General features: G+C 42.3%; 1 protein-coding gene across 1 annotated transcript in view; it reads left to right on the top strand.

Annotated features, from left to right (window-relative positions):
• Positions 1-23506, top strand: part of si:ch73-105b23.6 (fibrillin-2) — a 134914-nt gene that overhangs the window by 100503 nt on the left and 10905 nt on the right. Inside the window, exons 22-24 of the mRNA XM_043696763.1 lie at positions 2099-2211; positions 16925-17114; positions 22161-22283. Coding sequence (XP_043552698.1) covers positions 2099-2211; positions 16925-17114; positions 22161-22283 — 426 coding nt within the window. The remainder of the gene's footprint in view (positions 1-2098; positions 2212-16924; positions 17115-22160; positions 22284-23506) is intronic.

Below are 23506 nucleotides of genomic sequence, written 5' to 3' on the forward strand. Positions count from 1 at the left end.
TAGTGTTAGGTAAGGGGTAAATGTAGGGGTATGGGTGGGTTGCGCTTCGGCGGGGCGGTGTGGACTTGTTGGGCCGAAGGGCCTGTTTCCACACTGTAAGTAATCTAATCTAATCTAAACAATCCCCCTACCCTCAGTTCCATTACCCCCATCCACTACACTTTGCCCTAAACAATCCCTCATCCCCAATACCATCCCCACCCAACAAACCTAGCCCTTTACTGTGAGAGCATGCTTCTTTAACCCTGCACTTAGACATTTTTGATTTATTTCTGATGCGCAGAGATAGCAAATTTCAGAATAAACATATTTGCTGATGGCAATTCATCATCAGTTGCTCAGGTATCCTTGGTGTTACTAGAACTTGCCAGTGCCCAGACTGAATGAATTCACCAACATCACTCTGGGGTTACCACTGGACACATGAATCCTATATAGAATCATAGAATCCCTACAGTTTGGAAACAGGCCATTCAGCCCATCACTTCCACACCCACTCTCTTAAGAGCATCCCATCCAGGCCCACCTTCCTACCCTATCTCTGTAACCCTGCATCTTCCACAGCTCGTCCACCTAACCTGCACATCTTTGGACTGTGGGAGGAAACTGGAGCATCCAGAGCAAACCCACACAGACACAGGGAGAATGTGCAAATTTCACACAGTCACCCTAGGGTAGAACCACACCCAGGTCCCTGCTGCCATGAGGCAACAATGCTCACCATTGTACCACCATTGCTGCTCCCATTAGAAACCATCAGCAGTAACATCCCATTAAACACATTAAAGAAGGAGATCAGCATTTGTCATGGTTTGTCCATGTTTTATATTTATTGTTCTCCACCAAACTAATGGGTGGTATATGCTTCCTGAGTCGAGGAAACAGTGGGTCTGGAAACAAAGTGGCTGTCCCTGTGCAGTCACACTGTTTCCAGCCAATTTGACATGCAGTGGTGAAAGGACCAGCCAATCATGCAATGGGGATGGACAGCAAATCACTGGCCCATCATTACCTCATGGGCACCAGGCAATCAGACAAACTCCTTGCCATCCAGCAGCAAGAACCTAACAGAATCTGCTATGACTAGTACCCTCATCCTACCAAAAATTCCCCACCTACCCAGAATCAGTTAGCTCCCTGAAGCCATCACACTGCAATATCGCTCAGTCAAGTTTGAGCTTGCCTCCATCATACTGAACTCTAATTCATCTGCCTTGCTGTTTTGGTAGCTCTTTCACCTGGGTCATGCCTCCCCACACTCGAACAGCCTGCTCATTACCTTCGACCAGCTATCCGTTATCCTTCAACCTCCTCTATTGTCCTTAACCTGTCTTCTATTACCCTCAAACCCCAGGATCATGCAATTGACCTTCCCTATCTAAATCCTGATCTCCCCACAATGATGCTTGACCTACTGTTTGTAGACATTGGCCTTCCTTATATAATCCAGCATCTTCCTCCTGTCCCTCATGAGCCTCCGAAGGGTTGCTATCTGCCTTCCTTCATCGGTCAGTTCTGCTTAGTTTGCCAATTGAAGCCACCACCAAATCTCAGTGCATCAATGTCTCCCCTCCCATGGTTCAACAAAGCTCCTCATACAAGAAAGGCAGCACCTACTCAATGCAAATCCCCCGGGAAGACTTCACCTGCTGAACACCCCATTTAACAAGTTGTCAATCTGTCAACACATGGTTTTTATTTACTGTCTGCGTAATTCCAAAGGTACAATTTAAAGCTGATGAAGTAGGGTTTTAATGAGCATTAAGACATGCAAATGTATTAAACAGAGGTTTCCACTACTTGCTATTGGGAAGCAGCATCTGTCCTCAATCTGCTGTCAACTTAATAATCAATTTTCATCCTGCTGTCTCCTGCTCAAATAGATAGTTCCATCTACCTCACCTCCCACTCCCAAGAGTTTCACCTGATTCCATCTTTCCTACTGGAAATGAGCCACGTCTGTAAAACAGAAATAATAATGTTGATTCTGTAAGTCACCAGTTATTCTTTCCATTTGGTATCTCGAAGGAAATCTGCAATTATATGTTGAAGATTGTTATGAGCAACTTTATCCTTATTCTGCGTTTATACCTTTTAGGGTGGAATGTTTTCAACTGTACTGTCAAGTGGAATACCTTAAGGAAGTCTGCTGTACTTTTGAATGTTAATAGTACTCTGTTCAAGGCTGAGGCCAAGAAATATGCCAACAAGGTAGGATGCTCTGAAGAAGGGTCGCTGGACTCAAAATATTGACTCTGCTTTCTCTCCACAGGTGCCGCCAGACCTGCTGAGTTTCACCAGTGATTTCTGTGTTTGTTTCAGATTTCCAGTATTAGCAGTTGCTTGCTTTTCATTAGGATATGTAATTTACTCAAGCATTGCTTGCTTGAACATAAATATAAATGTGCAATATAATCATAGCATGCATTAAACAATTTTGAAGCATGAATTATTTATTAACTTGGACAAATGCATTTCTTTCTTTTCTTTGTACAATAGTGAGAAAATCACATACTATATTACATTCCTTTACTTTTCTTCACTGAAGTGGGGTACCTTTTCTAGTCAAGCCATAATATGAAACGATTAAATAATTCTGTCCTCCTCCTGGTTCTGGAGTCAAATCCTGTCTAGGTACCAATGACTTACTGCGATAGCATACATCACCTAGGTTTACTACTGAGTTCTATGACCAATAAGTTATTGTGCTTATTGAAAGCAAAACAGAAAGCACTTGATAAACTTAGCAGATTTTTGGTATATCTGTGGAGAGAAAATAATTAATATTTCAAGGAGCTGTGAAAGTTGCTAATGATGCTGATACATGAGACAACTTTCCTCCCTTCACATCTGCTTCTATTTCAAGGGATAGGCTGGCCACAGATATCCAGTACAAACCCATCAACTCCCACAGTTACCTGGACTGTACATCTTCACACCCTGCTTCCTGGAAGGACTCTATTCCATTCGCCCAGTTTCTCCGTCTCCGATGCATCTATCCTGATGGTGCCACCTTCCACAGGGGAGCCTCTGAAATGTCCACTTTTCCTCAACCGAGGATGCCCCAGCACCATGGTTCACAGGGCCCGCAGCTGGGTCCGACCTATCTTCTGCATTCTGCCGTCATCCCTTCCTTTCCCTCCCACAACAGCAATTAGGTCACCATGTCCTCCATTTTAACCACACCAGTATCCTCATTCAAAGGATCATTAGCTACCATTTCCGCCACCTCCAGCAGGATGCCATCACCAGACACATATTCCCCTCCCCTCCCTTGTCAGCCTTCTGCAGGGACTGTATCGTCCGGGACACCCTGTTCCACTCCTCCTCCATTCCCAACACCCTGCTCACTCCCCACCCCCCTCCACAGCCCCATGACAGCTCCCATGTAGGTGCTTGCTTCCTTTTGCTTCCTACTGTTCACTATCAAAAGCCCCAGACTCACCATCCAGGTGAAGCAGCACTTCTAGTCTACTGTATTCACTGCTCACGATGTGATCCCTACTACACTGGGGAGATGAAATGTGGACTGGGTGACTGGATTTGCAGAACATGTTCACTCTGTCTGAAAAAAAGATGCTGTCTCTATCCCAGGTACACTGTAGTGCTCCGGTGAAGCTCAGCACAAGCTGGACAAATAACACCTCATCTTCCATCGAGGTATCTTACACCCTTCAGGACACAACATTGTGTTTAACAATTTCAGAGCATGAACATCTTCCTCCATGATCCTTACTAACACCAACCCTCCCAGATCCTCTTCTTTACGTGTTGCTTCCAGCACAGCCAACTCATTTTCAAATGTTGACACTTCCCTTTTGCACCCATTCTGTACTTATCTCTCTGCCGGTTTATAATCTCTTTTTCTGCTTCTCAATTTTTTTTCTTTTCCTTTGTTGGCTCTATCTCCTACCATTTGCGTTTCTCTTCCCCAAATCCATGCCCCTCCCCTCCCCCCCCGACACACATTATCAGAATGATATTCCACTATTTCCCAATTGCTTTCTGTTCTGTTGATGCTCACTGGATTTGAAACTAACTCGTTACGTCTGTTTTTCTCTCTCCACAGATGCTGCCAGACCGGCTGAATTTCTGGTTGTATTTCAGATCTCCAGCATTTTCAGCTTTTTGTTTTATTCTGTGCTGATTTACTCTGGGCTAGAGTGGGGGTGGAAGTGGACACAGTGCATTCAGGCTGGGAAAGTAGAAAAAAATAGCCAATATTCGCAGTCACTACTCAATAACATGTAGATTTTAGGTGAGGAAATAGAGGTTGGTTGTGAGGGTTGGTAAGGTTGGGGGCGATTTTCTTCTTGTGTTATATGTAGAAAAGTCCTAATTGTTTCTAAGAAGCAAGTTTATGATTTTAACACATCTATTATATCAAGGAAATGTCCAACTATTGTCAGGCAAAGCTGTGATGATGGTTTTTGCTAATGAAAATGCACTTGGTGTGGAATCACAGACCAGTGACATCTTGCATGTGTACCATCTTTAATTTACTAAACCGCTTGCTGTGATCTACAGGGACGTAAGGAAACACAGATTCCAAGCCAAAGGAAAAGAGTTGAGGAGGGATGACCATTAGCTTAGTTTAGGATGTAGTGTTAAGGACATTCTTAAAGGGAGAGAGAGGAATGTAAAAGTAAAAGAGTTTAGAGGGAGGATTTCAGTGAGGCAGCCAAATATGCAGGGGACAGTGAAGTACGAATGAGTCAACAGAAGGGTGGATGAGTTTAGAACAAATAAAGATGCGTGCCATCATTGTGCATGTGAAAAACAGACATTATGTTTATGGATGATATTGTTAAGCATTAGTATATGGGCGAATTAGAGAAGAGGGGCAAGAGTGGATCCAGCCATTGATGCTGCTGAGAGATGGGAAAAGAAGCTGATACCTGGAAATATTCTGGCTGTATTTGGATAAGGATTGGGGAATTATGGAGAGCAGTTCATGATGCTTTGCTTTACACTAGAGAAGAGGCATTAGAGCGTTAGAGGTAGGCGATGAGGTCACCCCTGTTAAAAGTAGTAGAGAGACTTGGGAATTTCTTCCTCTGCACACCATCCCACGGCTGCATGGACAGACTCTAGACTTTACGTTTATAGAACATAGAACATTACAACGCAGTACAGGCCCTTCGGCCCTCGATGTTGCGCCGACCTGTCATACCAATCTGAAGCCCATCTAACCTACACTATTCCATGTACATCCATATGCTTGTCCAATGACGACTTAAATGTACTTAAAGTTGGTGAATCTACTACCATTGCAAGCAAAGCATTCCATACCCTTACTACTCTCTGAGTAAGGAAACTACCTCGGACATCTGTTCTATATCTATCACCCCTCAATTTAAAGCTATGCCCCCTCGTGCTCGCCATCACCATTCTTGGAAAAAGGATCTCCCTGTCCACCCTATCTAACCCTCTGATTATATGCCTCTATTAACTCACCTCTCAACCTTCTTCTCTCTAACAAAAACAGCCTCAAGTCCCTCAACCTTTCCTCATAAGACCTTCCCTCCACACCAGTCAACATCCTAGTAAATCTCCTCTGCACCCTTTCCAAAGCTTCCACATCCTTCTTATAATGCGGTGACCAGAACTGTACACAATACTACAAGTGCAGCCACACCAGAGTTTTGTACAGCTGTAGCATAACCTCATGGTTTCGGAACTCAATCCCTCTATTAATATAAGCTAAAACACTGTATGCATTCTTAACAATCCTGTCAACCTGGGTGGCAACTTTCAGGGATCTGTGTACCTGAACACCAAGATCTCTCTGCTCATCTACATTGCCAAGAATCTTACCATTAGCCCAGTACTTTGCATTCCGATTACTCCATCCAAAGTGAATCACCTCACACTTGTCTGCATTAAACTCCATTTGCCACCTCTCAGCCCAGCTCTGCAGCTGATCTATGTCTCTCTGTAACCTACAACATCCTTTGCCACTATCCACAACTCCACCGATCTTAGTGTTGTCTGCAAATTTACTAACCCACCCTTCTACGCCCTCATACAGGTCGTTTATAAAATGAACGAACAGCAGTGGGCCCAACACCGAGCCTTGCGGTACACCACTGTTAACTGGACTCCAGGATGAACATTTCCCATCAACCACCACACTCTGTCTTCTTTCAGCAAGCCAATTACTGATCCAAACTGCTTTATCTCCCACAATCCCATTCCTCCGCATTTTGTTCAATAGCCCACTGTGGGGAACCTTATCGAACGCCTTACTGAAATCCATATACACTACATCAACCGGTTTACTCTCATCAACCTGTTTGGTCACCTTCTCAAAGAACTCAATAAGGTTTGTGAGGCAGGACCTACCCTTCACAAAGCCGTGCTGACTATCCCTAATCAAATTATTCTTTTCTAGATGATTATAAATCCTATCTATTATAACCTTTTCCAACACTTTACCAACAACTGAAGTAAGGCTCACTGGTCTATAATTACCAGGGTTGTCTCTACTCCCCTTCTTGAACAGGGAAACCACATTCGCTATCCTCCAGTCTTCTGGCACTAATCCTGTAGACAATGACAATTTAAAGATCAATGCCAAAGGCTCGGTAATCTCTTCCCTGGCTTCCCAGAGGATCCTAGAATAAATTCCATCTAGGCTGTAAATGTGTTGCTGGAAAAGCGCAGCAGGTCAGGCAGCATCCAGGGAACAGGAGAATCGACGTTTTGGGAATAAGCCCTTCTTCAGGAATGCTTATGCCTGAAACGTCGATTCTCCTGTTCCCTGGATGCTGCCTGACCTGCTGCGCTTTTCCAACAACACATTTTCAGCTCTGATCTCCAGCATCTGCAGTCCTCACTTTCTCCTCATAAATTCCATCCGGCCCAGGGGACTTATCTATTTCCACACTCTGCAGGATTTCTAATACCTCCTCCTTGTGAACCGCAATCCCACCTAGTCTAGTAGCCTGTATCTCAGTAATCTCCTCGACAACATTGTCATTTTCTAGAGTGAATACTGTTGAAAAATATTCATTTAGTGCTTCCCCTATCTCCTCTGACTCCACACATAACTTCCCACTACTATCTTTGATTGGCCCTAATCTTACTCTCATCATTCCTTTATTCCTTAAATACCTATAGAAAGCCTTAGGGTTTACCCTGATCCTATCTGCCAACGACTTCTCATGTCTCCTCCTGGCTCTTCTGAGCTCTCTCTTTCAGTCTTTCCTAGCTACCTTGTAACCCTCAAGCGCCCTAACTGAGCCTTTACATCTCATCCTAACATAAGACTTCTTCTTCCTCATGACCAGAGATTCCACTTCCTTCGTAAACCACGGCTCCCGCACTCTACAGCTTCCTCCCTGCATGACAGGTACATACTTATCTAGGACACACAGTAGCTTTTCCTTGAATAAGCTCCACATTTCTAATGTGCCTATCCCCTGCAGTTTCCTTCTCCATCCTATGCTGCCTAAATCTTGCCTAATTGCATCGTAATTGCCTTTCCCCCAGCTGTAACTCTTGCCCAGTGGTATACACCTATCACTTTCTATCACTAAAGTAAACATAACAGAAATGTGATCACTATCACCAAAATGCTCACCTACTTCCAAATCTAACACCTGGCCGGGCTCATTGCCCAGTACCAAATCTAATGTGGCTTTGCCCTTTGTTGGCCTGTCTACATACTGTGTTAGGAAGCCCTCCTGCACACACTGGACAAAAACTGACCCATCTATAGTGTTCCCAGTCAATATTTGGAAAGTTGAAGTCCCCCCTGACAACTACCCTGTCTCTCTCACTCATATCGAGAATCATCTTTGCTATCCTTTCATCTACATCTCTAGAACTATTCGGAGACCTATAGAAAACTCCCAACAGGGTGACCTCTCCTTTTCTGTTTCTAACTTCAGTTGACGAGTCCCCAAACATCCTTTCTGCCACTGTAATACTGTCCTTGACCAACAATGCCACACCTCCCCCTCTTTTACCATCTTCTCTGTTCTTACTGAAACATCTAAATCCTGGGACATGCAACAACTATTCCTGTCCCTGCTCTAACCATGTCTCCGAAATGGCCACAACATTGAAGTCCCAGGTACCAATCCATGCTGCAAGTTCATCCACCTTATTCCGGATGCTCCTGGCGTTGAAGTAGACACACTTTAAACCAACTTCTTGCTTGCCGGTGCCATCTTGTGACCCTGAAACTTGATTTTGGACCTCACGACTCTCAACCTTTTCTATACTCGAACTACAATTTTGGTTCCCATCCCCCTGTTGGATTAGTTTAAACCCACCCCAATAGCCTTAGCGAATTTCCCACCCAGGATATTGGTACCCCTCTGATTTAGATGAAGACCATCCTGCTTATAGAGGTCCCACCTACCCCAGAAAGAGCCCCAATTATCCAAGAATCCAAAACCCTCCCTCCTGCACCATCCCTGTAACCACGTGTTCAACTCCTCTCTCTCCTTATTCCTTGCCTCACTAGCACATGGCACGGGCAATAAACCAGAGACAACAACTCTGTTCATCCTAGTTCTAAGTTTCCATCCTAGCTCCCTGAATTTCTGCCTTAAATCCTCATCTGTCTTCCGACCTATGTCGCTGGTGCCTATGTGGACCACGACTTGGGGCTGCTCCCCCTCCCCCTGAAGGATCCCAAAAACACGATCACAGACATCACAAACCCTGGCACCTGGGAGGTAGCACACCAACCATGAATCCTCACAGAACCACCTATCTGTTCCCCCTAACTATGGAGTCCCCAGTGACTACTGCTCTGCTCCTCTTGCCCCTTCCCTTCTGAGCAGCAGGGACAGACTCTGTGCCAGGGCCCTGTACCCCACTGCTTGCCCCCTGGTAAGTCATTCCCCCCACAGTATCCAAAACGGTATACTTATTGTTGAGGGGAATGGCCACAGGGGATAACTGCATAGCCAGTTGGTTCCCTTTCCGTCCCCTGACTATAACCCATTTGCCTTTTTCTTGTACCTTAGGAGTGACTACCTCCCTGTAACTTCTTTCAATAACCCCTCCCCTTCCTCCCGAATGATCCAAAGTTCATCCAGCTCCAGCTCCAGTTCCCTAACGCGGTCTTCGAGGATCTGGAGTTGGGTGCACTTCCCGCAGATGTAGTCAGCAGGGACACTAGTGGTGACCCTTACCTCCCACATTCTGCAGGAGGAACATTCAACTGCCCTAACCTGCATTCCCACTATTCTAAATTCCCAAAGAGACTGATTAAAAAAATAAGGAATTTAAATAAAACTCATTACCTTACCAATCTGGCACACAGGTCCTTTTTCTTTTGATTAGATGAGGAGGATGGGTGGGAGACACTACCCGAGTAGTGTTTCGGGTAATGCAACCACACAAATACATGACTTCCCAGAAGTCCTTCACTCCTCCCTCTCACCTCTCGGCAAATGGAGGCCCGACTCCTAAGGTAAGTCCCTTTTAATGCGGGAAAACTCACCATTCCCGGCAGCCCTCGCTTCACCTCTCCTCTCCTTGCCACTCTGGCAAAATGGAGGCCTGACTCCCAAGGTAAGTCCCTTTTAATGGGGCAGCACGCTGCCTCACAGCACCATGTTCCTGGGTTCGATTCCTGCCTGTCTGAGTGGAGTTTGCACATTCTCCCTGGGTTTCCTCCGGGTGCTCCAATTTCCTCCCACAATCCAAAGATGTGCAGGTCAGGTGAATTGGCCATGCTAAATTGCCCACAGTGTTAGTCAGGGGTAAATATACGGTAGGGGAATGGGTTTGGGTGGGTTTCTCTTCGGAGGGGCGGTGTGGGCTTGTTGGGCTGAAGGGCCTGTTTCCACACTGTAGAGAATCTAATCTAAACTCACCCTCCCCGGCAGCCCTCGCTTCACCTCTCCTTCTCTCCTCGCCACTCTGGCAAAATGGAGCTGTCTTTGTCACTGTGAATGCAAGAAGACATTTGTAGAGTTCTGAAGGTAGTAGCAGGCAATTGAGAATGGACACAGGTCATGCATTATGGTCTTAATTACATGGGTTGGAATTTAATGTATGCAAAGGGATTGAGGTCTGAATATTGACAGGAACCCCATGTCACCTCTGTTGAGGACAGCTCACTGGTGTTAAGGGAGTTCTCAGATTTAAGTTGTCAGGCACTTAAATGACCAGGAGTAGGCCTTGCCCATTATTAAGGATCCTGAGGATGGAAGTCTTGCCCCATCCCATGTGTTATGGACTAAGCCAGACCACTCAAAACATTCTTAAGCAGGCAGCTCAGATCATAAATTTGCAATTTATTTCAGTAAGTGTACAGTGAAAATTACCCGGATTAAGTTAGCTAGGTTGACGACAAGATTTTAAAACAGACAGAAAGTTATTTACAAAATTACACAATGAAACACAAAGAACAGAATAAAATACCTCTACTTTACTCGGCCAATCCAACTAATCTTAATTATGCTGTTCCAGCAATACACAACAGTCCAATAAGCAAACTCCCTTTAAAATCCAGTATAAATGGAACATATGCTTACAGGTTGAAATTGAAGGCAGAAAGAGAGAGAGAGAGTTTCCACACAGTTCCCTGTTGAACTTCCAACCAGTTCAAGACTGAACTAAACTGCTTAGCTCAGCTAACTAGAGAGCTGACCACTCCCCTTTCTTTGCACAGATCATTTCTTGATCTGAAGTCTCATCTATTTACATATGAACAAAAGACGTCTCAAAATCCTTTTCAGCTCTGTACCAAACCGGACTGATTGGAGCCTCACCTGGTTTATTACCACTTTGGCCTGAAGTCTCATCTGTTTACATATGAACAGACGACGTCTCAAAATCCTTTTCATCTCTGTACCAAACCGGACTGATTGGAGCCTCACCTGGTTTATTACCCCTCTGAAAAAAATCAAGGTCACAGTATCCTTGAGCCAAGAAACAGATTTTAGGAAAAAAATGGACTAGCTTTGTGATACCTCCCCCCATTAAAAAACAGTGAACCATCAATACCAAAAGATGGCTTCATTTTTAACCCTTCAAAACCCAGTTAGTAGTCTACACACACATTTACACTATACTAACTATAAACATGCAAACATGCACAACTACATGCAAATTCAGGCCATGGTACACCTGCCACCAAACGCTTCATTTGAATCTCGATAACACATCGGCAATCCCATCTTCGCGACCTGCCACATGCCCAGTTGTCAAATTGAATGGCTGCAACACCAAGCTCCATCTAAACTGTCTGGCATTTTTGCCCTTAAATTTTTCCACAAATGTCAATGGGTTGTGATCAGTATATACGATTGTCTCAGACGCATTGCTGGTAATATAAACACTGAACTATTGCAAGGTCAACACCATACTTAAAGTCTCTTTCTCCACTGTTGAATATTTCTGTTGATGAATGTTCAACTTCCTGGAAAAATACCCGATGGGTCTTTCTATTCTCTCATCATCATCCTGCAGGAACACTGCACCAACACCCACATCACTGGCATCAATAGCCACCTTGAAAGCTTTGTGTAATCCGATGTGGCTGATACAGGGGTAGTGGTTAACACAGCTTTAAAGCTGTCAAATGCCTTTTGACATCCTCTGTCCACTGAAACTTCTTGCACTTTTTTAACAATTCGGTGAGTGGAGCAGCCACACTGCTAAAGTTCGGCACAAACTTTTGGCAAAATCCATTCATTCCCAGGAACCATAGTACTGCTTTTTCCATTAACGGTGTGGGAAATTCCCCAATTAGTTTTGTTTTTGCATCTCGTGGGGCCATTTGTCCATATCCGATAGCATGGCCCAGGAAGGCAACTTGGGCTTTGGCAAATTCACTTTTAGCTAAGTTTACCACCAAGCCTGCCTTCTAAAGTCGATCGAACAAGTCTGATAAATGCTGTAAATGTTCCTTCCATAAGTCACTAAAAATCACTAGGTCATCAATATACACCACACAGTTGGGTAACCCGGCAATGACCTTATTAGTCAGTCTCTGAAATGTGGCTGGAGCATTTTTCATACCAAACTTTGACTTTGAACTGATATAGTTCATTTGGTGTTACGAAAGCTGGAATTGCCTTTGCTCTCTCTAACATAGGTACTTGCCAGTATCCTCTGAGCAAGTTCAACTTAGAAATGTGAGTTGCTTGTCCCACTTTTTCAACACATTCCTCCAACCATGGAATTGGATATGCATCAGTCTTTGTAACGGTGTTGGCTTTGCGATAGTCCACAAATAACCATTGGGTACCATCTGGCTTTGGCACCATGACTATGGGTGAGCTCCAGACACTGTAACTCACTTCGATTATGCCATCTTGCAGCATACGCTCTATCTCCTTCTGAACCTGTGCCAACTTAAGAGGGTTATGCCTATAAGGATGTTGCTTAATTGGAACAGCATCTCCTATATCCACATCATGCACAATTAGGTTAGTACTCCCCAGTTTATTTCTGCATATCTCCCCATGTGATAGTAATAACTCTTTCAGGGCATTTTGATTTTCTTGTGGAAGGTAACTCAATAATGTATCCCAATTTTTGACAACTTCCTTATTGTCCAATTTGATTTGAGGAATGTCCAATTCAGAATCCTCTGAACTTGGTTCTTCCTCCTGTGCTGTAATCATTAACACCTTCCCCTCTTGCTTTCCTTCCCTATCAAATACCTTTTGAGCATATTCACACGACACACTTTGTGAGATTTCTTCCTGTCTGGAGTCCTTATCAAGTAGTTCAATTTCTTCTCAATTTCTTCTCTCACTAAACCTTGCTTTTAAAAGCTCACCTGTTACTGGAAGTAACACCAATATCTTATGTCCAATTGCAAAATTGCAAATTTGTCATTTGTTATCCGCTTCCTGTTTCATTGTATGCTGTGATACTTTTAAATGCTGTCTAGCTAACTCTCCAGCTCTATGTTGACACAGAGACCAAATGAGTGGTCTCTGAATTCTGACTTACTAATTTCTCTTTAATCAGTTTTAGTGGTCCTTTTACTGCACACCCCAAAATTAATTAAAATGGACTGAATTTGGTCGATTCATTTGGTGCGCCTCTGATTGCAAAAAGTAAACCCTTATCCTAATCATCTGGATAATCCTGACCATAAGCCCTTAACATGGTCTTCAGTGTTTGATGCCATCTCTCTAGCGCTCCCTGGGATTCCGGATGGTATGCAGTAGATTTGAATTGCTTTATTCCCAAGTTATCCATAACCTCCTTGAATAGTTTGGATGTGAAGTTAGATCCTTGTTCTGACTGGATTTCTATTGGTAGCCCATATCCAGTAAAAAAATTAAGTAATTCTTTTACAACCCTTTTAGCTGTGATTTTGCGTAATAGGATTGCCTCTGGAAATCTAGTTGACACATTATTATTGTTAATAAATACTTATTCCCACTTTTTGTTTGAGGTAGGGGGCCTACACAATCAATCAAGACTCTTGTGAAGATTTCCTTAAATGCTGGAATAGGTATTAAAGGTGCAGGTTTTATTACTGCCTGTGGTTTTCCGATTAGCTTACATGTATGACACATCTGGCAAAATTCAACTACATCCTTGTGTTCCAGGCCAGTAAAAATGTCTTTGTATCATAGCCTGTGTTTTTCTCACCCCTAAATGTGCCACTCGCAGCACCTCCTTTTTATACCCCACTGGCAAAACAATTTGATGAATCGCTGCCCTTTTTTCATCTGCTTGAATGTGTGATGGTCTCCATTTCCTCAGTAAGACATCATTTGTTAAGTAATAACACACAAGAATGCATTCACTTTCTTTCTCTGTATATGTCTTTTGATATAACTGTTTTAACTCCTCATCTTTTTGCTGTAATTCAATCAGCTTAGTAGAGCTAAAGATGCTTCCATGTTTACCTATTTGCTCCTTCTCTGTTGCACTTATCAGATCAAAGAAAGTTTTGGATAACACTATGTCATCTTCCTTATGTGTGCCTTTTGATCTCTCCTGCTTTAACTTGTGCCTCTGTGATCTTGTGACACAATCCGGGAAAATTCCTGGATAAACAATTTCTGTGTCTTCAGTTGCCTGCATCTCCACTGGCTTTTCAACTAGAGTAGGCAGCACGCCTACTGGTGAATCAGCTATATCATTGCAAGGACAAATTGTATTCCTGGAGCAGAGAGTTTGTCCAGTACTCCTACCACAAATTCTCCTCTCTATGGACTCTTTAGCCTCACTTTACATAACTGAGCACTTTTTGTCACACCATAAATTCCTGTTACCAGTACCTTCTCTGGCAATAGTCCTTCAGGAGTACATATCTCCTCATCCTTCAGCATCACAGACTGAAAGGATCCTGTGTCCCTTAACATTGTAACCTGTTTCCCTGCTACTCCTGGCCTATGTGAATAAACTTTACCCTCGCATGTATATTTTTTTAAGCAGAGCTGGCACTTCCTTCTTCACCATCTTCTGATCATCTTGTACACACTGAGGCAGTTGTCTAACCTCCCTTGTGCTTTTTGTTACTAGTCCAGCAAAACTCCCAGGCTTGTCTGGTTTTCCTACATCTGGCTTTCTCCTATCCCAACAACACTGTGATTTTTGTGGCCCACTTTATTACAATGAAAATACTGGAGTTTTTAACTTTTTTGTCCCCCTCAAGGGTTTCTTTTTTACCTTGTGGTAAATTATCCTTATCATCTTCACTGAGATCTACATTTCCCTTTCCACATGAGGATTTCTCTTTGCCCCAATTTCTATCCCTCATGGACTGAAATTGATTCTGGACGCCAAACCGTGTTTTATGGACCAGCTCATAATCATCAGCCACTTCAGCTGCTAACCTTGCTGTTTTAACTCTGCTCTTCTACATGAGTTCACACTACAGGCAGTGAATTTTTGAATTCCTCCCAAATAGTTACCTCCCTAAGGGCATCATAGGTTTGCTCGATTTTTAAAGCTCTTATCCATCTATCGAAATTGCTCTGTTTGATCCTTTCAAGCTCAACATAGGTTTGACCAGGATCCCTCCTTAGATTCCTGAAATGTTGTCCAAAGGCTTCTGGTACAAGTCATATGCACTTAAAATGGCTTTTTTCACTTCCTCAGACTCCCCAGATACCTCCTCTGATAGGGATGCAAATGCCTCACTAGCCCTACTTACCAGTTTTGTTTAGGTCAACAAAACCCATGTTGCCACTGACCACTGCATTTGTTTAGCCACCTTTTCAAATGAGATGAAAAGGCTTCCACATCCTTCTCATCAACTTTAGGCAATGCTTGAACATCCTAAAACAGTTTCTCACTAGGCTTCTGACTACCAGGGACTTGCTCATCCTCAGTCTCTTCCTCACTGAGCCTACCCTCAGCCTTTGTCTCCTGACTTTCTTTTTTATGTGTCAGTTTTTGAAGTTCAAACCATCTTTTTCTTACTCTGCTCTATCTTTTTCCCTCTCTTCTGCTGCTCTCTCTTTTTCTCTCTGTTCTACTGCTTTCTCTTTCCCCCTCTCTTCTGCGTTTAAGCGTAACTCAAACTGTTTCATTTCTGCTGCCCTTTCCTTATCTCTCGCCTCTAACTCAAGCTGCTTCATGTGCAATTGAATTCTCGCCATCTCTATAGATTCTGATGGTTTGTCAAGCAAGTTTAAATGCTGAGCTGTTGCTGTAAATATCTCTCCTTTCCTCACAGAAGCAGGCAGTTCCAATTCCAGCTTCTCTGCTAATTTTTCAACTTGGTCTTATCAACCCTTTGCAAAACTTCCAAATTCAAAACTTCCAGAAAACGTTTGGCGACTGAAAGAACCATTCCTATCCTAAGCTTTGTCTATCCAACCAAACCAACACCTGAAATAAAGACATTAGCACCTCCCACTTGCTGGTTAAAATCCCACAAAGAGCCCTCAATCTGTTATGGACTAAGCCAGACCACTCAAAACATTCTTAATGTTTAGCTCAGACCATATCTTTGCAATTTCTTTTGGTAAGTGTACAGTGAAAATTATCTGGATTAAGTTAGCTAGGTTGAAGACTAGATATTAAAACAGGCAAAAATTTAATCACAAAATTACACAATGAAACACAACAAACAGAATAGAGAACCCCTACAGAACTCAGCCAATCCAATTAGACTTAATTATGCTGTTCTGAATATACACAACAGTCTCAATAAGCAAACTCTCTTTAAAAATCAATTGGAATGGAGCACATACTTATAGGTTGAAGTTGAAGGGCAGAAAGAGAGAGAGAGTTTCCACACAGTTCCCTGTTGAACTTCCAACCAGCTCAAGACTGAACTAAATTACTCAGCTCAGCTTTCTTTATACAGGTCACTTCTAAAACATGACCACTTTGGCCTGAAGTCTCATCTGTTTACACATATACAAAAGCCTCTGAAAATTCTTTTCATCTCTGTACTCCTCTGAAAAAAAATCAAGGATAGAGTATCCTTGAGCCAAAAAATGGACTAGCTTTGTGACACATGAGAACTACTGGCTAATCAGAAGCCAGCAGCTCTGTATTGCTGTCAGCATCACTGGAACAAAGCTCTGCACCCCATCTCACAGGAACCTGCAAGCAAAGTCCCCCAAGGCATGCTTTTCAACATAGTGACTCACCCAGGCACTGCCTGATGCAGCAAGATGGTGCTCTTGAGTGGCTCATGCACAAATCTTCTTGACTTGGATATAATCAAGTGGAGGATGAAAGGCACTGGGATCACCATCACACACACTCCTGTCAGATTAAATAGCTTTCTGGTGGGGAGCATTAAATTACACCATGGCATGTAATTTGTAATTTGTTAAAACAGAGACTGTAGCTTCAGAAAAGGAGCAGGAAAATGCATTAATATTGAACCTTGTCACACCTACCGTAGTCTGGGTGCTGTTGTTAACCCAACAGATTTGTAAAATAATGAAACACCATTGATGATATGAAAAGAAAGAACTATTGTTTAAACTTCATTCTAGTTTTTTTTTGTTTATATTTACAGCTAAATAAAATTTTGACCCAAGGATTTGAGAATAAATTTTATAATCTTAGTCTGAAGTCATTCCCAGGTGGAGGTCCATCAGCTGAATATCGAGTGAATGTTTCTAGTGATACTCCTCATTGGTTTATTCAAGACTTCTTGATTCAAGTTGCTGAATACAACGAAGCTGATCCATCAGTTTCAGTAGAAGGTACATTTTTGCCTGTTTGTAAAAATGAAAAGTCTTCTTTGTTTTTCTTTAATGGTATCAATGAATGTAAAAAAATTGGATGCTTCCTATCTGATAACATTGATTTTTCTTTCTCCACATTTAATCAATGAATCAAGTTAAACTGTAACAATGCGAGGTTATAAAACATTTTCCATACTTTTCATCCAGTTATCCAGGTCAGTCAATTAATGGATTTCCCTCTGTTTGTTCCTCCAAACTTGCTTTTCTAAATCATGGTCAGCAGCTTAGAAAGAATTTGCATTTATATAGCTGATTTATATAGCTCATTTCACCTCTGACATACCAAATCCAACTGGGAGGGCTCAAGAAAGCTCTCTTTTACTGTCTTTACAGAAGTCAAGCATCAAACATGTACACTGGACAAGTTCACATGTTCTTATTGGGATGGCTATTCTCCAGTCTCCTGACTCCTTATATTGCAGTGAAGGGAGTGCATGTGGGAACCACTCATATAACGCAGTGTATTTTGGGGGCCAAGTTGGCAATTCAACTTTGATGTGTGGGAGAAGATTGATTTAATAAAAGGATTACAGTCGTCTAACACCCAGAATTGTATAAATGTAGCAAAGACCAGTATGTTGAACAACACTCTGTCAGTCTGTCTCTTTAAATAATTATGAACAATCCCACTGGGGCACACAAACAGCAGATTGCAAAAGCTGTCCTGCCTTAAAGAGGAAGATACTATTTGAGCAATGCAGATTTATGAAATAAAATATGGTGTGGACTATATAGATACAAATGAATAAGGGCAGTGAAAGGTTCCCAGGAAGAAAAAGAAGGTTGACTCTTTTACCGAGAGCATATTTGCTTCCACCTCCAACCAGATATGTGGGGAAGGACTGTGGATGTGGCGCGAGAACTGGTACCCCAAACTGCATCTGGGTGCTTGCTTCCAGGTGGTTGATTTGCCCCTCTTTCTGAATTTAATCAGGAAATTGGTGGCCAACTGGAAAATCCCAGTCAGCCTCCTTAATCCCTGCTATAATTATCAATCCTGTCAGTGTAGCTGATCTTCCTGGGTAGTGAAGCCACAGCAGCCAAAATGGTAAATGGTGGGGACTGGGTTGGAAAGTCAACACACCAGCCAGTCTCTCAATTTTCAGACCCTTGCTGAATTAGATTAGATTACTTACAGTGTGGAAACAGGCCCTTCAGCCCAACAAGTCCACACCGCCCCGCCGAAGCGCAACCCACCCATTCCCCTACATTTACCCCTTTACCTAACACTACGGGCAATTTAGCGTGGCCAATTCACCTGACCTGCACATCTTTGGACTGTGGGAGGAAACCGGAGCACCTGGAGGAAACCCACGCAGACACGGGGAGAATGTGCAAACTCCACACAGTCAGTCGCCTGAGACGGGAATTGAACCTGGGTCTCTGGCGCTGTGAGGCAGCAGTGCTAACCACTGTGCCACCGTGCCGTCCAATGGGGGATATTATTTCTAATGTTTAAAACGTGTGTTGGCTGTAAAGCGATTACATCACCAACACTTTAAGCGCTGTTTCTAAAGCACAATTTTTCTATAACGCGGGGTTGCACAAGAATGCAACCATTGTGTTCTAGAAGAACTGACTGTATTAGCAAGGCCCAGAAATTCAGTCCAGCATTTCTCAAACTTGTAAATACATCACAAATCAGTTTCTGTATGCAGAGTATCATGTAGAAGAGAATCTTGCATCTCTCAGCTAGTACTATCATTTCTTCCTTCACACCTTTTACAAACTCACTCACAATAATAACAAATTTTACAACTATATTTACATAAAAAAGCATTTTACTTAACTTAACCAAATATCTGACGTGTCCAGAAATCCATCAACAAAATTCAAAGTCTCCGAACCAAGCTACCAAGAAATCCAAACACATAGAATTTTGGTTTGCCCATTATTTGATGTGCTCTATCTCCTTTACAGACATGCCTTATTTTATGATCCAGAGGACCTTTAGCAATGGATGCCAAGAGGCAAAACTATTCAATCACTGGAGATAGAGCATTACTGGCATATAAGCAATCCACTGCATCTGTGCCTGTTCTTTGAATATGGAGTTGGATGACCCTTTAGAACTGAGATGAGGAGCAATGTCTTCAGCCAGAGTGTGGTGAATCAGTGGAACTCATTGCCACAGATGGCTTTGGAAGGCCAAGTCATTGAGTGTATTAAAGACAGAGATAGATAGGTTCTTAATAGTGAAGGAATCAATAGTTATGGGGCGAAGACAGGAGAATGGAGTTGAGAAACATATCAGCCATGCTCAAATGACAGAGCAGACTTAATGGGCCAAATGGTCTCTTTCTGCTCCTAAATCTTATAGTCTTAAGTACAATCCAATTCCATTTCCCTACATCTTCCCCAAAGCCTGTTAATTATTTATCTTTGTGTATTAATCAATATCCTTTGGAAAGTTATCACTGAATCTTCTGGTATCTTTTCAAGCAGCAATCCAGAGATCCAGTAACAACTTGCTACAAAAAAAATCTCATGTTGTCCCTAGTTCTTTTGCCACATGGCCTTGAATCTGTATCCTCAGGTTACAAACTCTGATACCACAAAAAACAACTTACCCTTATTTACTCTATCAAAATGCTTCACAATTACTTCACAACACAAAAGCAAAGCGTTAGAAATCTGAAAAACAGTTTGAAAAGCTCAGCAGTTCGGGCTCAGCAGTGAAAATCAGAGGCTGTGTCCTAGTGAGACATGAATTGTTACATAAAATCTATTTGAATGCAACATGAAGAGATAAAGGAAGAACAAGGACAAAGTTCAACCCAGCAAAAGGACAGCTCACCACAACCACTTTCTTAAGGACAGTTAGGGAACGGCAGTAAATGCTTACCTAACTAGCAACACTGAAATGCTGTGAACAACTGAGAAAAGAGAAACAAACAAAAGTACACAGGACAAAGATGAAATTAGAGGTTGTGATCCACAGTGATTTATGATTATGACTTTCATCTTCTTTATCAAGTCTACTCTTAACCTCCTTTGCCATAAGGAGAATAATCAATTTCTCCAGTTTCTTCACATAAACGAAATTCCTCATTCCCAATAATATGCAAGCAAATCTCTTCTACACCCCCTCTCAGGCTTTGCGATCCTTCCTAAACTATAGTGTCCAGAATTGAGCACTGAAGCTGAACTGGTGCATTACTTTCTTGTTTTCTTTACTGCGTAGTGAGGATTTTCATGGAGACTCTGGAAGCCTGGATCTGAAAGACCCAACCCCATTTGTAACATCTTCTGTATCACCAGAGGTAGTGGGGTTTGGGGAAGAAAAGGGGTGTGATGTAATTCACACATTCAGGGAAACCCAAATATAACTGGAGCATTGAAACTAAATTAAAATTTAGGTCAAATTAAATGCAAAAAAGTGCTGAATTTAAACAGAGCCCATTTTTGCTGAAGGTTTATTTCCCACAGTGTGTGACTTATGATTTTTAAGAAGAGGCATGAATACATATAAAAGATTATTAAGCCCTATGGAACTAAGTTAGTTGAATCTCCTGCCTGTTAAATTTGAATATAAATATCCTTCTATATATTGAAGTTAAAAAAAGTCAGCTTGCAGTTTCAATGGGTGTTTGTTAATCATAAGGCTGAGTGATATTATAACATTGTTATTGCTTGATTGCTTCCACAATCTCTCATTATCACAGTTGGAGAGACGGGAGAGACCAGTACGTTCATAGTTTGATTGCTAGCTCCAAAAGGATATTAGGAGATTCATTTATTTGATATGTGGATATCAATAAAAGAAAGCATTCTTGGTCTTTAAAGGGTTTTTTGGTCTTTAAAACTCAATTAGAGTTTTCCTTTAATGGGAATACAGTGATTTCTTCAACAAATACTTGGAAATTTATTTTGCTTAGCATGGTCTCTAATATCTGGCAATGGTGGTTATTCGGTGAGTTGGCATGGAAGATAGATGGTCAAATGGTGGTAGATGGGTCATTGATATGCATGAGTTTGCACTAAAGTTGGTTGGGGGCTCGAAGAGGTTATGGAGATAAATGAGGTCATAGCTTTGCATGGGAAGCATTTTGGGGCCATGGGGATGAGTAGAGGGGGATAGATTGACATTGAGGATATGAGAGGTCATGGGGGTGCATAGAGGCATGAATTGACATATGAAGCAGATGGGAGATGAGGGAATTTGAGGAGTGCAGGGTAGAAGTATTAACTACTTTCATTACAATTGGAACAAGGTCCCAGAACACTCGGGCAGGTCCTTAAATCAGCCCAACTTGGTGCTGACTGCCTCTGAACTGTTTCTGAGGTGGTAGGCCCAACTCTGGCACGCACACACCCACAGGAATGAAATTCCAGCTGCTTGGGACTATTTCCCCTTCCAAGCTGGCAATCTTCTTGATTCTGCATATCAGCTTCAGGAATGAAAATCTAGGTCCGTTCCTCTATTAAAGGAGCCAATAATTCCGTAGGCTGGTTAAAAAGCAGCTTTTTGAACTTATCCTGCTACTGTGAAAGTCTTGAGTATATGCACTAAAGGTATCCCTGTTTCTTCATTTAATTCATTTAGTTTAAGTTGTTTCACCGCAATTTTCCCTCGAAATTGTATCACTTCACACATGTCTACATTACTTCTAATCGAGAATAAGTGCCCATTTTTACCGTCTGCTACTGTCCCTTTATTTCTGTAGGCTTTAATTGTGTCTACATCTTTTTATACAATGCTTTGTCTCATCTCTCTGAAAGAACACAAAATATTTTTTGATTACCATGAACTGCTTTGGTACAGTTGCTGCATTTACCTGAAAAGTGACAGTAACTGCATTCTGCACAACAAGATCTTTAGAAAATTTAGAAGTAAGTTATTTATTCTTTAGGTGATGTTGGATGAGAGGAGACCTTGATGTTGACCAAAAGCAAGGATAAAACTTACTACTTCTTTAAATTTTGCCATGAGGCAAGTTAATGTTAACTTAGCATGGCTACACTTAATATTAAAACTATGTTGATTTTTCTTATGTTTTCCAGATGTAAATGAATGTATCAGTGGTGAAGCGAACTGTCATGCTACTGCTCTGTGTGAGAACACCTACGGTGGCTTCAAGTGCATTTGTAATCGAAGTGCTGAAGTGGAATCCCAATTGTGCTACAGTAGGAACTTAATTTATTCAAAGACAAGCAAGACAACATGTTATTTTTGATTAGAATCTGGGCTACACTGGCTAGCCCAGCATTTATTGGCCATCAGTAGTAAAGTGGTGACTTCTAAGCCAATGCTGCTACCTGCACACTGAGTTACCAGTCTACAGTATCTTGGGCTATGGGTGATTGCATCTAAACTGACCTTGAGGCTGCTTGCTTCTTGACACTGAATAAGGCTGTTTGTGCTCAACTCCAGGCAGGCTGGAGAGGACCAAATAGAGTCAGCAATCAGGGATGAGTTCACACTTTACATAGATGATATGGAGTTGGGGACCACGTATAATGTGTCAATGTTTGCAGATGACATTAAGATGGGTGGTACAGCAAAGTGTGCAGAGGACTCTGAAAGTTTGCAAAGGTCTTAGATAGTTTAAGTGAATGGGCAAAGATCTGGCAAATGGAGTACAATGTTAATCAATGTGAAGTAATCCATTTCGGTAGGAATAACAGTAAAAAGGACTATTACTTAAATGGTAAGAAATTGCAGCATGCTGCTGTGTAGAGGGACCTGGATGCCCTTGTGTATGAATCGCAGAAGGTTGGTCTGGTTATGTTGCAGCTGTATAGGGTGCTGTGAGGCCACACCTGGAGTACTGTGTGCAGTTTTGGTCTCCTTACTTGAGAAAGGATGTACTGGCATGAGAAGAGGTGTGGAGAAGGTTCACTAGATTGATTCCAGAGTTGAGGGGGTTGGCTTATGAGGAGAGACTGAGTAGAGTGGGATTATATTCATTGGAATTTAGAAGAATAAGGGGGGATCTGAAGAAACATTTAAAATTAAGAAGGGAATAGGTAAGATAGAAGTAGAGAGGATATTTCCACTGGCGGGTGAAACTAGGACAAGAGGGCATAGCCTTAAAATTAGCGGAAGCAGATTTAGGACTGAATTGAGAAGGAACTTCTTTACCCAGAGGGTTGTGAATCTGTGGAATTCCCTGCCCAGGGAAGTGGTTGAGGCTTCCTCAGTAAATGTTTTTAAAGCTAAGATAGATATTTTTTTGAACAGCAAAGGAATTAAGGGTTATGTTGAGAGGGTGGGTAAGTGGAGTTTAGGCCATGAAAACATCAGCCATGACCTCATTGAATGGCGGAGCAGGCTCAAAGGACCAGACGGCCTACTCCTGCTCCTGGTTCTAATATTCTTATAACTTTATCAACTTGCACAGGGAGGA

Source organism: Chiloscyllium plagiosum, chromosome 9 (assembly GCF_004010195.1).
Source record: "Chiloscyllium plagiosum isolate BGI_BamShark_2017 chromosome 9, ASM401019v2, whole genome shotgun sequence".
NCBI classification, from domain to species: Eukaryota; Metazoa; Chordata; class Chondrichthyes; order Orectolobiformes; family Hemiscylliidae; genus Chiloscyllium; species Chiloscyllium plagiosum.